Consider the following 15,713-nt stretch of genomic DNA (forward strand, 5'->3'; position numbering starts at 1 on the left):
GAGTAATTACAATATCACTGACTAAATAGATGCAATCTAAGCATGCGGAGGGTCTTAAGTTTAAAGTGAGAATTAGCAATCACTTTAAATAGAGCTGGAGTGTGATCATTTACATACATTCAGAGAAGTTTGGATCAATTGATCTATTTTGCTAGTGTATGTAATACAAGTAATCTGATAGAATTGTGGGAAACTGGTGCTTCAACAATGTTGTTTTAGTCCTCAGGTTTTGCAGTATACCTCATACTTTATCTTTGCTCCCAGCTTGGTTCTTGCTAGGCGTTCTTCAAATGTTTTGTCCATCTCTTGGTTCTGATTTTCATTAAAAAGGTTCTTCCAGTCGTTAACATCGCCTACAAAGAAGCAAAATTTATTTTCTATAATTCATGTAGAAACCCCTTGAAAATGAGGAATGTACCATTTCTAGTTTTTCCTAAAAATCATTCACGCATTTTATCACATTTCACTAACTGAAGTGTTGTTGTTGCTCTGTTTTTTTAAACACTATTTACGGTTTAGGCCTGATTCAGTGTTACTTCAGTGTAATTCTACTGACATCAGTGGAATGACACCTCTGTAAAACTGCTATAACAGTGTGGAGAATAAGGCCCAAAGTGTTGAATCATTTGAAGATACAAAAGCACTTCAATTTCAGCTAGTCCACTGGGACCTTCATTGACCTACATTCAGTAGAGCACATAAAAAGGAAAATGCACCTTATTTAAGGAAATAAAATAATTAGTAGGACTTCACACAGCACTGTTTTGTGAAGCGGCACCTAGGACATAAAGAGGAATTACTTGTCTGAATTCCCATTAACAGATGACTGTGAAACTGGTATTCACAACAGCAATCTCAGTGTCCTCCCAAGACAATGCACCGGAAGCTGCAATACTGTACAGGCCCATCCAGAACCCTGGGAACATATTCTTATTGCTAGCCCATGCCGGGATCCATGCCACTGCATCTTCACTGCCATTTTTAGCAATGCTAGCTTAAAGGTAGCGTGGGTATGCCTACCTGAGCTGCAATCACATTTCTGACTGCAGTGTCGACATACCCTATGGCAAAGTGGATTAGCTTTAAAACCAAGAAAAAGAAAATACCCACATCGGGTCCCCAGAACCATCCAAGCTCTGCAGCTCACCCTATTTTCCTTTGACCACAGGGAAGGAAACTTATCACTAAATTCCCACTCTCTTTGTCTCTCCTCGCCCCAAACTCAAGAGGGTCACCTTTGGCAGGGGCAAAAGGAGTAGCTGGTAAGGAAGGCAAATGTCCAAAGACAGGTGTCCAGAGTTAGCTGAAGGATTTTTCTGACATTCTCCTTGAAAGAGGAATTATTGGTGAATTATTAATTTATATGCAACATGAGTGTTCAAATATCATTATCAAATGAAAATAAAACGCGTTTGCTGTTAATAAATGTTAGCGTTATGTCTGCAAAAATTTGTAGGAGATGATTTCCAAAGCTGCTGGGAGACAGGTGGTTGCATATTTGGAATTTTTTAGGAGTTCACCTTTGCGGAAGAGAATATTGCCTACTTCACCATGGGTTTTCTGGGCGTTCGCTTTCATAGCCTGGAAGCTGCTCCTTTCTGCAACTGTTTGAAGCTGTTCCTCAGTCAGGAGCAACCCAAAGAATTCAGCTATCTTTTTCACTCCCAAAGCCGTGTTCTGTAAAGAAGAAGATAACACATTGGATGTTATTCAGATGAAATGTATTATTTTATTTTCATGGCATTTCCACTTACAATAGCTGGCTCCATATTTTCATGTAATGTGTTTAGATGGCTTCAGCATAATGAAGTGGTGCAGAGAAATTATGCTGGCCTTCTGTATAGAAGTGAATTGCACCCAGTTCTATTTCAGATGGTATAGCATTGACACTTTGGAGGTCATGAAAAAGACAATCTGTAGAATTGTTACCAGTACACTTCGTCAGTAACAAGTGTTCTTTTTAAAGTGTTAACCTCACCTCTTTCAGTTCTTCATAGGTTATTGTCATAACATTTTCATCATCAACATGCTTGCTCCATTCACAAATATTGTCAAAATAGGAACCCCAAGGCACTGGAAGACACCAAAGAATCATAGAAATTAATAATTATGAACATGAATAACGGCTGAAGACAGAGTATATTTCTTAAAACCTAGACTGATTGTTAAAGCTTTAGACAACGGTGTCCACCGAGCAAGTGTGAAAAATTGGGGCAGGAGGGGTCGGGGGGGGGGGGGGAGTGGAGGGGGGTATTAGGTGCCCATGTTAAAAAAAGCTCCAAATATCAGGATTCTCCCTATAAAATCAGGACATCTGGTCAACTTACTTCAGATTGACCCACTGCCAGGTAGCATAATCTCTTGGCACTCTTGAAGAAGACTGTTAGAAGTTGATGTTTACTTAGCACAGCAAAGACATCATAGGGTTTAGTCCAGTTCCATGTACCAGAATTTTAGCAGTTTTAGTTAGAAACCTCTCTGTTTCTTTTATTCCCCAAACACTTTTAATGGGAAATGAATTGTCATCCCTTACCTATAAAATAGGGGGAGAGATACAGGTGGGTTGGTTTGCCTCTGTTTTAAAGTTTTTGATTATTTACAGTGTTATTTTAAAAATGTATTTACTATTTGCATTTTCCCAACAATAGAATGCCACTTTTTAATATCCTGATATGTGTAAGGCCAGACCAAAACGAGAGCCATGTCTGTGGACTTTGCAAACTGGAAGGAAAGGGTTCCTCTACTGATGGTGTGGCGGGGGTGCACTTTACATATTTCAATTCCCTCCCACTCTCTTACAAGGCAACACAAATAAATCCGCAGACACTCTTAGGTGGTATCTGCCTCAAAATCCTTACCTACCAGTGAAGGGAGAGGGAGTTCTAGTTCACCCCATTCATAGAACTTTAGCCTTGAGCCCAAAAGCCAACATCAGCAGTGTGGGCTTCCTTATAAACTCTAGATTGCTCCCATGAAACTGTTTTCTTCTACTTCTCAGTGATGTTTATAAAAATATGCATGTTCCCACCATAAGCCACTTTTTAAAGAACATTCCCTGAATTTTTAAAAAATACTTCCATTAACCTCTGTAATTCTGGTGATAAACTAAAATGAAAATAGTCTAATGAATCGAGATTACAAATTCCATATTTTCAGATTTATTCTACACATTAAATAATTGGCAAAAGAAGAAAAAGGAACAGTACTTTTTCCAGTCATGAAAGCTGTGAAGAACTCATCCCAGGTCTCATAAGATGAAAGTATAGATATGCCATTGCTAAAATGGTAAAAAGATGTAGCTACGTCTTTGGGATTTCGAACAAGCACCAGTATCTAGAAAATTAATATATGTTATATATATATATATATATATTTCTGGCACTAGACATAACAAAAATACAGTATCAGAAAAATAATAATATTTAATTATAATATTGGTAATTTCTTGGCCATCATATATTAGCACAGAAATAACCATTTGATGTTATATGCAAAAGGTACAATTCTTTCATTATCTCTCACTAGACATCAAAGATTAATGGCTGAATTCTCAGAAATCTGTTTGTCCTGTTTTCCCCAAATTAATTATACACTATCTCCATGTGCTTTGTCTGAAACAAGACTCTGTGAATGTTCTTAAAATAAACCTGATTAAAAGTTACAGGGGCAAATTCAGGGGTCAGATTGGAAAAATAAATGGTTGTACTCAAGCTCCACCCACACTGAAGCACCACCCACTAGTGACAAGAAAATGAGATGCCACCCACAGTAGACTGTGTAGCAATTCCTCTCTATCACTGTAGCATCCCTCTTCCACTGGGTGATCCTCATGGGACTGGATACACCACAGAACACACAAAGATCTGTGTGTATTATGCATGTGTTATCTATCAGTACACTTTTGTACACGAGCAAAACGTGGACCTTATACTTTCATCAGTAAAAAAGGCTCAACAGCTTTCACACATATTGTCTTCGTCAAATTCCTGGAATCTTCTGGAGGGACAAAGTCACCAACACTGAGGTGTGCAAGTGGGCCAGCATGCCCAGCATGCAAACACTCGTTAAACAGAGATGCCTCCACTGGTTTAGGAATGTGTGCCAAATGAGTTATGGGTGCATCCCAAAGGACGTCCTCTATGGCTAATTGGCATCTGAGAAAAGATCTAAAGGATGCCCAAAATTGTGTTTCAAGAATGTGTGCAAGTGAGACCGGAAAGAAATGGGCATGGATATGGATAACTGGGAAGATCACACTCAGCACTGCAGCCTTTGGAAACATGAGCTCAATAAAGGTTTCCAAAGCTACAAGAGGAAGCAGTCCAGCTTAGCAGAGGAGAAAAGAGCTCGCAGAAGGCAGAGTCCAAAGGGTCGAAAAACCACCTTTAAGTGTGAAAAATGCAGCCATGATTGTCTCTCTTGAGTGGTTCTCTTCAGCCACAGTCACGGCTGCCATAAAACCAACAGAGCAAATTTTTTACTTCTTCGGGGCGCATATCCTTGGTCCCTCGGATGCGTACTATTTTTAATGCCCAGAATTTGTTGTGATGTGAAGTGAAGTAGCTATGCTGTACCAGAGGACCAGGCCCTAAAAGTGGCCAGAATGAGCACTATGAACCTATTCTGCAGATTTTAAAAATGATAATGGCAGTCTAAAGGGGTCTGAAAATTCTACAGAAGCACGTAGGCCTTCAGGACATTTAAATGAACACTCACCTTGGCTTTATTTTTGAAGATCGACTCAGGCAGATTGTGTGGAAGGAGATGAGTGAATATAACTCTTCTAGAAGATAATTTCTCCATCCGCTTTAATACAAATTGAAGAAAATTGGAAAACAAGCAATTTAATTATTGTAACATAACATTTTCTGCAATCCTGTGCCAAAAATACCCCATTTCTATTGTATCAACGGCTCTCGAAAGCTCTGTGGAGCTGGTAGCAGTTTTCATATTTTTGGAGTTCTGTGGTTTTCCTGCGACCAGTGTCTCTAATCTATAGACACCCCTGAGTGTAGTAGATTTGGGAAGAGAGCTGTCCAGTGCCAGTAGATAAAGTGAAATATGATTTTACACTTCCCCCTGCATAATGGAACATGCCTAAAAGTAAGAAACAGAATGAGGGAAATGGGAGATGAGAGCTAAAGGAACCTGTTTGGGATCAAAAGGAGGAGTTAGAAAGACGGGGGAATCTGTTGGGACTAAGAGAGTGGGAGTTGGGAACCAGAAGAAGGAAAGAGGTTCTGGTTTGGTTGAAAGGGGGAGAAGAAGATGGGACACGGAGAAGAGAGGAATGCAAATAAAAGGGCCACCCCAGAAAGTTCAGATTAAGCATCCAAACTCTGAATCCTCTTGGCTGTATCTTTGGAATAGTGCCCATCGGTACTTGGCATCCTTGTTTACAGTCTCAGCAAAAGGCAAGGGATTGAATTAGGCATTGGGGATGGAGCTACTCTGTCACTTCTTGATCTAGGTTCTCTATGTCAGCACTAAGGCATATTGGCAAGATAGTGCAGAGAGCCTCTCACTAGCTCTGCAGGGGCTGTCTCTCTTTTCTGGATCAATTAACTTCGTCTTTCACAAGCATTAAGTTCACTTCAAAAAAAAAGTAAGTACATGAATGAAAATGTTAACAAATGGACAGACTGGAGATGGTGAGCAGCAGAGCAGTGATGGACTGAATCAGCCTCGTATTGGTGCAAGAGCTGTTTCATCAAGGATTAAGCACTCAGGCCGAGATCCATTAAGGGACTTAGTCATTGCTACACTCAGTATTGCATCACCTGATTTTTAGGTCCCTAGACAACCACAGGAACAACACTGTGATCCACAAAGCCAGAATTAGGCACCGGGGCTCCCTATCCAATGAATGGTGAGACGCAGGTGCCTTAGACTGAGACCTGCAAAGCCGGCCTGCTGAGAGAGGAGCTGTGATGCTGGATGGAATATGAATGATCAGTTATGATATTATTGATATCAATATTGCAAAATTACAATAATTTGTAAGAGATATGCCATGTCAGATACTGCTGGAAAGGGTATAATTTGCTAAGTATGATAATATTGTTTATGTGCATGTAACATCTATGTACTGTAGGTTATGGATATGTATGATATACGTCCATGTCCAAACATGGACTCGCGCTGTCCTCCTGATGACTCATCGAGGGCCATTGTCTTCACAATGAGCCCAGGGAGAGAAGCCAGGACTGCACCTATGAATCATCAGGACAATTGTGAAGACATGCCTGTGGTCAGGGGTCTGCAAGGCCTTGCCCTGCCCATTGCTGTAGGCTTATCTTTGAACAAGCCACATGGCAGAGCAGAGACTATAAAATGCTTCACTAATTTAGCCCATTTTGTCTTCATTCCTGCTTCCTACCTACTTCTGGGCCAACTCATCTGCAACTGAAGCTGTGAAACAAAGGTCTGAGACCCATCCAGGTACTGGATGTGCACCAGAAGGATAATACAAGCCTGCAAACTCCAGAGCTCTATTAAAAACCTGATAGATATGGACTTTTAAATCATTTTTGTGTATCTGATTGCTTTCATCATATAACACCTCTCAAATTGTTTGTTTCTTTCCTTTTATAATAAACCTTTAGTATTAGTTACTAAAGAATTGGCTGGCAGCGGGGTATTTTGGGTAAATTCCAAACTTATATTGATCTGGCAATGTGGCTGAGCCTTTGGGGATCAGGAAAACCTTTTTGGTAAAGGGAATAGACTTTTAATAACTTATCCCTTCACTGGACCTAGTTGCTGACTGGGAGCCTGAGACTGAAATGCAATAAGAGGGCTGTGTAGCTCCTTGTTTTTCACCTTCTTGATAACCAGTGTGGGGGATCAGAGGCACTGTTGGTGACTGGTTGGTGAATTTACTGCAGTGTTACCCACCAGTTTGGGAGAATCCGCTCTCCTTTTTGCAGCCTGCGTTGACCTTTGCATTTTCAGGTGGGCTACCTAGACATGGACAGGTCACAGGAGCCACCTAAGCAAGCCAATGGGAGACACTGCCGAAAAGGTGTATGCTAAGCCTTGCCCCTTGCTCAGAGATAGTGCCCACTATCTAGGTGCGGGCTGCTGGGAGGTGTCTATCTCTGCTAGCGATCCACAAGCTGGGAAAAGATAGGCACTCTTCTGCCTAAGTCACATGTGGTGCTAGCAGACCAGTGCCAGCTCATGCCACAGCTCCTTGGCCTCAATTGAACACATCACAAATGCACAGCTGGAAACCAGTCTGACTCACCTGTGTTAGTATTGCTAAAATTGGTATTAGATTTATAAAAAAGTGTTTAGACTTTATGATATGCTTGTAAGTTGCTGCATGCATTAGTCTTACTTATAACATCTGTATCCCATGTTATAAGGTCATATTTAGGGGTTTGTTCAGTAACTGTAAAAGTGTTTGCTCTGAAACAGTAAAGCACCAGTCAGGAGAGAGACATTACCAAGTGTGAAATACTAGTTAGCCACAGGAGGTGTTGGCTCCTGCACAAGAGAAGGCCCATAAAAACCAGAGAAACCACCGTGAAACATCAGAGGACAAAAGACTTTGTTGATTGCTCCCACCCACACCCATAAACAGGAGATGTGCAGTGAACTTGTCCCATCAACTTGAACTCTGGAGGAAGGGAATAAAGATCCCTGATAAGAAAAAATGGAGTCTTTTTGCTGCTTGCACTTGGAAGGACAAGGATTACTAAACATAAGCAAAAGATCCCCAGTGCTTGGCCTGGGTTAGCCCTAAAGAACATACAGAGCTTTCTTATTAAAGAAGCTTCTACCACCTTTTGGAACCTAAGTCTGTAATTCATTTGTGTGTGTGTGTGTTTACCTGCTTTAACCTCGTAAATAACTCTCTCATTTCTTTTACTTAGTTAATAAATCTTTAGATAGTTTGTTATAGGATTGGATACAAGTGTCTTTGATGTGAGATTTAACTGACCTGGGGTAAGTGACTGGTACTTTGAGACTGGGAGTAATCTGAATATTATTTTTGCATCTGACGAAGTGGGTTGCAGCCCATGAAAGCTTACGCCTGCAGAAATTAAATGTGTTAGTCTTTAAAGTGCTACAGGACTCTTGTTGTTTTTGCTGAATATTGTTGTGATTTTTGGTGTAAGGGGCCATATTTCACAAAGGCAAGCTAGATAGACTGGAGTACCCATGGGGACTGTGCCCACTTGATACCTGGTTGCTGAAATCTAAGCATAGAATTCACAGCCAGCTTGGGGTTTGTGCCCTGTGTCATAAAAATCTGCCCTGAGGTGGTACACACGCTCTTGAGACAGACACTCCAGAAAGCTTGACGGCATGAAGGGCTTGATCTGGTAGGTGTGCTCAGAGGCAGCCTGGATGTATATAAAACAACTGGGTGAGGGGCGGAAGGGAAACAGGGAGGAGTAGGAACAGGAACACCTCCCTTTTAATCATTAGTTCAGTGGTGAAGGTACTCACTGAGGATGTAATAGACACCCCCTCACACACACACCCCTCCGGTTCAACTCCCCGCTGTGCCTGATGGGGTGAATGGATTTGAAGAGGGATCTCCCACCATTCATGTGAGTGCTCTAATCACTGGACTGTAGAGTAACTCTCTATCACTCACCTCATTAATATTTAATTAGTCAATCATTTCATTAAGGTGGAACAAGTTCAGTAGGAGAGATTGAAGGAGGCCCACATCAGAATATCTCACAGTCCAGTTGTCAAGGCACTCACCCGAGAGTGGGGAGATCTTTGTTCTTCAGATTCTTTTCTCCTCATCAGGTAGAAGGTAGACTTGAACCAATGGTCTCTCCCATCCTGTCCATGTGACTGGGCTAAACAGTAGAAGGGAGGTGGTTCTCTCCACCACCGCCTGTTTTGAATATATCTAGGCAGCCTCTGAGCACAGCTACCGGATCAGACTCAGCACACCAGTTAGGTGGATTGCACTGGAGTTTAGTGGGGAAATAGGCATCTGTATGCCTAGAGGGAGGCAGCCAGGCACATACCCAGAGGCAGAAACATAGGTGCCCAGGGAACTTTTACTGCAAAAACTTAGGTGACGTGTGAGTTTAGGCATCTACTGGGTTAGGTAGCAGCCAAGCATGGGTTTTATGGATTGCTATGGAGCCTAAAAATGGAACGGAGGCATTTAAGAATCTTTGTGGATCTGGACCCAAGCGCCTGCATTTCCATTCTATTCCATGGTCTTTGTATTTGACTTTGCATGGAACTCTGCCTTATACCCTCTTTGGGCCAATATATTATTGAGTTTTTGTAAGTGTCTCATGTAATTGTTATAAATTTGCACCCTCTTCAACTCTTTATGGCTGCCCATTTAGTAGCATGTCCCTCTGAACTGGATGGCACATACAGGATTTGTTCTAGTCACAGCAGTCACCATAGTTGTCTAGAGGCCTTTCTCTACAATAGAGTATTTCACACACCACACTGTCAACAATTATATGTGAAACTGTAAGTCTTAGCAATTTCAGTAAGCATTCAGGTGCAGATATTCAAAGCTATTTAACTGCCTAACTCCCAATGAAATCAATGGGAGTTAGGGGCCAAAATACCTTTAAGGATCTGGTCCTCAGTTCTCACCTGATATTTCTCAGGATCTCCAACTTCAAAGTAGGGAACTTCTAGTTCTTCATCATTCAGGTTATTTGTTTCATCTTCATTATTTTCTGCAGCTGTTGTTACCAAGTTAGTTAAGATCTGACCAACCCAATTGGTACCTTAAAAAATTGGAATGAAAAACAGAATTGGATGAAAAACCTTTCAAACAATTACAATTTCTCATAGTTGAATGTATATATAGCAACTGGAAAGATTTGTATACAGTGTATTAACTAATGAACGAGAAAAATCAATGAAGTTCATTTAGCTAAATGAAAATCATTTGTAATAAAGGAAGATTTCCTTTTTTCTTGCTGTGATAAATGTGGGTGCTCAGTGGGAATGTTGATCTGTACCCCAAAATATGGCCTACATAGAGGATTTTTGAGGCATGGTCTACAGTAAAAAATCAGGTCAGTTTAACTACGTCCGTCAGAGGAGTGAAAATACCATACCCTTGAGCGGTTTAGTTAAACCAACCTACATCCCCATGTAGACAGAGCTAGGTCAACTGGAGAATTTTTCTGTCGACCGAGCTACTGCCTCTCAGGGATGTGGATTACCTAAGGCAATGGGAGAATCCCCTCCCATTGGGGTACGTTATGTCTACACTGTATCATTTTGAGTATAGGCAAGCTTTCAGATGGTACGTTGGAATGTCCAATGGGAACAGACAGTGTTAGTATACGATCACACCGTCAGAAGTCCGGTGATGGCAAAAGATTAAGGCTGAATGGGTGTAACTACTGTGACAGGGGCTACCGGAGGGTGGTAGAAGGGCGCTACGTTAGCCCAAGAATGATCAAAGCCCTGTTCGCCTAGCAGCTGCCCAAGGCTCCCTCCAGGCTAATCAGGGTCAGTTGAGGCCAGAGCCAGCTGGGATCAATTAGGGTCAGCTGAGGCCAGAGCCAGCTGAGACCCATTAAGCACTGCCTGGGAGCAGATATGAGCTCCCTGCCAGCCAGGTAGTGTGCTCTTGGAGTTTCGAGAAGGAGCAGGCGTCTTGGAGTTTGGAAAAGGAGCGTTGGAGAAAGAGAAGGAGCTTTGGAGAAGGAGAAGGAGAACAGTGAGTGGCAGAAGCCAGAGGAAAACAGGGGGGGCTTCCCCGGTGGGGTGGCCACTTAGCCCCGACGGGGTCCCGGGTAGGGAAGCAGCCCATTTCCTTTGAGCAGCAGCCAGCCACTGCTGTCCGCCAGGGCCTCTGGGCTGGTGTCCGAAGGAGAGGGCGGGCTCGGACACCCCCTACCCCCAAACCCTAGAACCCAAGGTCCCAAGGGCACTACTCGGCCTGCGAAGACCTGCGGGAAGACTGGTCCGAAGAGAGACGGCCGCCATCTTGAGACTGGTGGGAGTCCCGGGCGGCCATTTTGTGTCCTACCATAGTGAAGAAGCACTCGGCCCAGGGGAGCACGGAGGCCACCCCATCACACTACATAAGAACGGTCATACTGGGTCAGACCAGTGGTCCATCTAGCCCAGTATCCTGTCTTCCAATAGTGGCCAGAGCCAGGTGCTTCAGACAGGTAATCATCGAGTGATCCATCCCCTGTCGTCCACTCTAAGCTTCTAGCAAAGGGACAACAGAGACAATAATGACACTCAGAGCATGGGGGTGCATATCTCACCATTTGGCTAACAGCCATTGATGAACCTATTCTTCATGAAATTTTCTGATTCTTTTTTGAACTCTGTTATAGTTCTGACCTTCACAACATCCCCAGTCAATGAGTTCCACAAGTTGACTCTGCATTGTGTGAAGAAGTACTTGCTTATGTTTGTTTTAAACCTGCTGTCTATTAATTTCATTGGGTGACCCCTAGTTCTTGTGTCATGTGAAGGTGTAAATAACATTTCCTTATTCACTTTCTTCACACCAGTCAAGATTTTATAGACCTCGATCATAGCCCCTTAGTCATCTGTTTTCCAAGCTGAAAAGTCCCAGTCTTTTTAATCTCTGCTCATACAAAGAAGCTGTTCTATACCCCTAATGGTTTTTGATGCCCTTCTCTGTACCTTTTCCAATTCTAATATATCTTTTCTGGGAGGGGGTGACCAAATCTTCACACGGTATTCACAATGTTGGCATACCATAGATTTATATAGAGGCATTATGATATTTTCTGTCTTATTATCCATGCCTTTCCTAATGGTTCATAACGTTCTGTTAGCTTTTTTGACTGACGCTGCACATTGAGCAGATGTTTTCAGAGAACTATTCACAATAACTCCAAGATCTCTTTTTTGAGGGGTAACAGCTAATTTAGACCCCATCATTTTCTATGTATAGGTGGGATTATGTTTTCCAATGTTCATTGATTTGCATTTATCAACAATGAATTTCATCTGCCATTTTGTTGCCCTTTCACCCAGTTTTGTGAGATCCCTTTGTAACTCTCTACAGTCTCACAAAACTGGAAACTGCCAAACTACAGAGCGATGGGCATTCTCGTAAGATGGCCAGGAAGGGAAAAATCAGTCTGAGGGTTTGTCTAGACTTAAAACGCTGCAGTGCTTAAGTGTAGACATGACCTACACCAACAGGAGGGATTCTTCCAATGGCACAGGTAATCTATATCCCCAAGAGACAGTAGCTAGGTAGATGGAAGGATTTTTATATTATCCCAGCATTGTCTACATGGGAACATAGGTCAGTTTAACTATACTGCTCAAGGGTATGGATTTTTCCTAATGCACACAAGAGCCCTGTAACAGAGACAATTCAACAATATGCTAAATGGGCTTAGACACACTCACGGGGGAGAGATGGAGTAGGGGGAGAAGGGATTTGAGAAAATCTAGCTTCCCTGATAGCAGAAATCAATGTGAGGGACCACACTGTCTGGGTCTGACAGAAAAAGTGGGACCAGACTTGATAACAAGAGCTCCAGGGCTTCCTAAAAGAGCATAATTCAGGTCTGTTCTTTTCCTATAACAGAAAAGAAGTCTATCTAACTTAGCTTCTAGTGATATGAAAAATAACATGAGGCTAAATATGCATATAAACTGTTTCTTGTTTTGAAATAATTTTTTCCATGCTTATTCCATTGCAAATAAACATATTGATTTTAAGAAGACAGTTAGTCACTGAATCACTGGTCACAGGCTCCCGAAGGGAAGAAATGCAGATGTCCAGTTGGACCTGCAGGGTAATAAGTGGTTGGCATAGATGTGGTGTTGAACCCTGATCCCCATTTAAGGGCGGGGACATTGTGAAATTCAACCCCAGAGACAAGTAAGGGCATGAAGTCTAACTTCTGAACAACTGCACTCAGAGAGACCAGAGAAGGGACAGAGATGCACTCAGCCTCATCACTCCAACACTTACCATACATGAGGTTCAGATTAATAGAATTATTACATTAGATAACAGAGGAATATTAATCATAATCTGGAAGAAATATTCTGATTCTGCTGTGAATTGTACCCTCTATCTGATCCTGTCCCTACTTTGTCAAAACTCCTCTTAAGTCAAATCCATCCCTGATGTGACTCCAAGTCAGTGAAGTTACATCAGGATTGAATTTTCTCCATTAACTTCTAGTCTTGGTTACATTTTATACAGTGGAGGAAGTTTATGGGAATTATTCAGACCATCAATATGTATTTTAGTCAGGCTTAGAAATTAACAGACTGGAGAATAGAGCCCCATTTTATACCTATTTCAGTAGTCTTTGATTAGTTATAAGAGAAGTTTTCCTCTCACTTCTTTTTTCTGGTAAAAATCTGATGTTTCCTTTTCTAAAAGACCTGAGTGGGACTTTAAAAATCTAGCCAAGTCTGAAGACTGTACTGTACGGTAACTTATTCTACTGGTAGGTAATGTTGTACACAGAACTCCAGGTTGTAAAACTATATCATAGAAAAGTGATGGATCATATTTTGATGCATAAATGAAAGAGAGCATAGAGTGAGTTCTCACCCTCAGCCTTGCATTGCCTGACAGGTGAGTGTTGGTTTTGTCCATCTTTATTGTTGCATTAATGACAGTTCCCCCAAAGCACAGGGAAATTTTGAAGGAATGCCAGTAGAGCAGATGTGGGATAATCTGCCTCCCATGTTGTCTCATTCTGATCTCTAATAGAGAATGGCTTAAGACAAGAATCATCAAATTTAATATCATAATTATGATAAAACTTTTGGAAGTGATAACTAGAAATTCTTGTCTTCCATGTAAAAGTCCTATCCCTTTTTGAATCTTCATAATCTCTTTGCTTCAGTGACTTCCTGCAGCAATTAATTCTAGTCTTTAAAGTTTCATAGAGAATAACATTCAGTTTCATCACCCACCTAGGAGTGAGTGAAATCTATGGAGGGAAAAAATTAAAGGAATTCATGTAGAATTATTCACTGATTCACCTTCCATGATTACACAATCCTAACATTTCAATTTTTCAAGTATCAGAAGATTGCAATTTTTTAAATAGGGAGATATAAAAATGAACTATAGGATGTTGTGTATGAGGAAATCAAATGCTAAATTTCATGCAAAATTACATATTTGTAAATTTTGTAAATATAAATGTACAGCAAGTATAGTACTACAAAATAGTATATATGCTCCACAGGAGTGAGTTATATTTACGTTAAAAAACATTTCTTTGATTTTCTTGATCTGGGCATTTAAATTCTTAACCATAACATTGGCAATAGCAGTGGCATTTCTTCGACTAGGAATATGTCATTTTTCTTCTCTCGTTCGTATGAATAGTTTCCATTGCCATATCATCCTAATTAAGGTTATTTAACATAAACTGAAGTAATCCTTTCATTGTTTTTACTACAGCCTGATTCCTTATAATTATATTACACCTTGTATTTCCATAGCAAACAAATTATATTCACCTGATTTAGGGTACCCTGCAAGGATCACATCTTCACGTCTAGCTTCAAAGGACTCAAGAGCTTTGAATGTTTCAGGACTGCATACAGTTGTGGGGTAGAGAATCCCCTTGTAAGAAAAAAGCAGATCTTCATGGTCCATCATGTCAGCAACAGCCATTGCCTTATCCAGCAGATCAATGAATTTCTTCCTATGGTTTGCCATTGTCTTCTCTCTTGAAGTAAAACTCTAGGCAAAAAGAGACAGGCACAGACTACCTTTTAGAAGGCCCTTTAGAGATCAGGTGAAGAACACCTGACTTCTCCCTATTCATCTGTACAGAGAGATATAGTCCCAGATAGTGAACCCGATCTAGCTCTGGTTGGAGTCATTTACAGTCCTTTCATTGACTTCAGTGGGAGTTGAGCAGGTCGAAAGAGGAAAACAAGGGAATTAAATTCTTCTTAAATCAAAACTCTTATATAATTTCAAAATATCATGTGTAAAAGATTGCTGTAGAATCAGTACATAGTGCATGTGCACATAATACATTAATGACATGACAAAAATCACACTTATACCATATTACTGTTTAAATGGTACATGCACAAAAGTAGGTTTCCCATGGTAAACCTGCCCTTTTACCTACGCTTTACAATGGGGTTTTTTTCATTACAAAATCACATGGTTCTTTGAGTCCTGAGGGCTGAATAGTTGAGAATGGAAAGGAGAGTGGTATCTATGTAGGGCTCATGGCTGCAGAACTCTCCTGCTCTGGTGGGTCACCAAAACCTCCATCTGGTGGCCTTCAGGCTACAATGAGTAGCTCATCCTTTCAGCCAAGCATTTTTTCAGGCCCAAGAGTCAGATAATATGGGCCCATATATTCTTCACAGACCTTTGCATCAATACATATTATGTGTATTTGTGTGTTCCTGGCTTGTTAGATGGGTTTTCTGTGGAACCTGGAATTACTAGGGGGTAATTAATGCAAACTCCCAATTCTTCTCATGCAGATACCCAGCATTTGAAGCTCTGCAACCTAGGGAAAGGGTCCCTGACTGGTTTTACTTGTTTCAGGTGGCCTGGGCAAGAAAGGCACCTAAAGTGTATAAGGGGTCAGCCTGAGCTGATTGACGGACTCATTTTGATCCAGCAAGTCAACACAAACTTTGAACCAATAGGGCAAACCCTACTAAAGGGTTTGAAGAACTGGAATCTGCCAGCATTTCCATAAGAGAGATGGGGTATCTCTGTTAAGCTTAGACCTTTTATTGTCAGT

General features: G+C 41.3%; 1 protein-coding gene across 1 annotated transcript; it reads right to left on the reverse strand.

Moving 5' to 3' along the window:
- Positions 1 to 222: 222 nt before the first annotated feature.
- LOC137145210 (sulfotransferase 6B1-like) lies at positions 223 to 14,656 on the reverse strand. Its single transcript, XM_067535899.1, has 7 exons — positions 14,455 to 14,656; positions 9,595 to 9,731; positions 4,717 to 4,806; positions 3,207 to 3,333; positions 1,979 to 2,073; positions 1,521 to 1,677; positions 223 to 353 (listed from the first exon to the last, which is right to left on the reverse strand). Exons 1-7 carry the CDS (start codon positions 14,654 to 14,656, stop codon positions 223 to 225), a joined length of 939 nt encoding a protein of 312 aa, XP_067392000.1.
- Between the last annotated feature and the right edge of the window lie 1,057 nt (positions 14,657 to 15,713).

This window comes from Emydura macquarii, unplaced genomic scaffold (genome assembly GCF_026122565.2).
Source record: "Emydura macquarii macquarii isolate MOO-44397 ecotype Brisbane River unplaced genomic scaffold, CSIRO-AGI_Emac_v2 contig_3517, whole genome shotgun sequence".
Taxonomy (NCBI): domain Eukaryota; kingdom Metazoa; phylum Chordata; order Testudines; family Chelidae; genus Emydura; species Emydura macquarii.

What these genes read in the sequence shown, in the direction of transcription:
- LOC137145210 (XM_067535899.1), bottom strand. Translation starts at nt 14,656, where the DNA reads ATGGCAAACCATAGGAAGAAATTCATTGATCTGCTGGATAAGGCAATG. An exon ending in TCTTCAAAAATAAAGCCAAG is followed by an intron (nt 3,334 to 4,716) that starts GTGAGTGTTCAT and finishes TTAATTTTCTAG; the next exon opens with ATACTGGTGCTTGTTCGAAA. An exon ending in CCTATGAAGAACTGAAAGAG is followed by an intron (nt 1,678 to 1,978) that starts GTGAGGTTAACA and finishes TCTTCTTTACAG; the next exon opens with AACACGGCTTTGGGAGTGAA.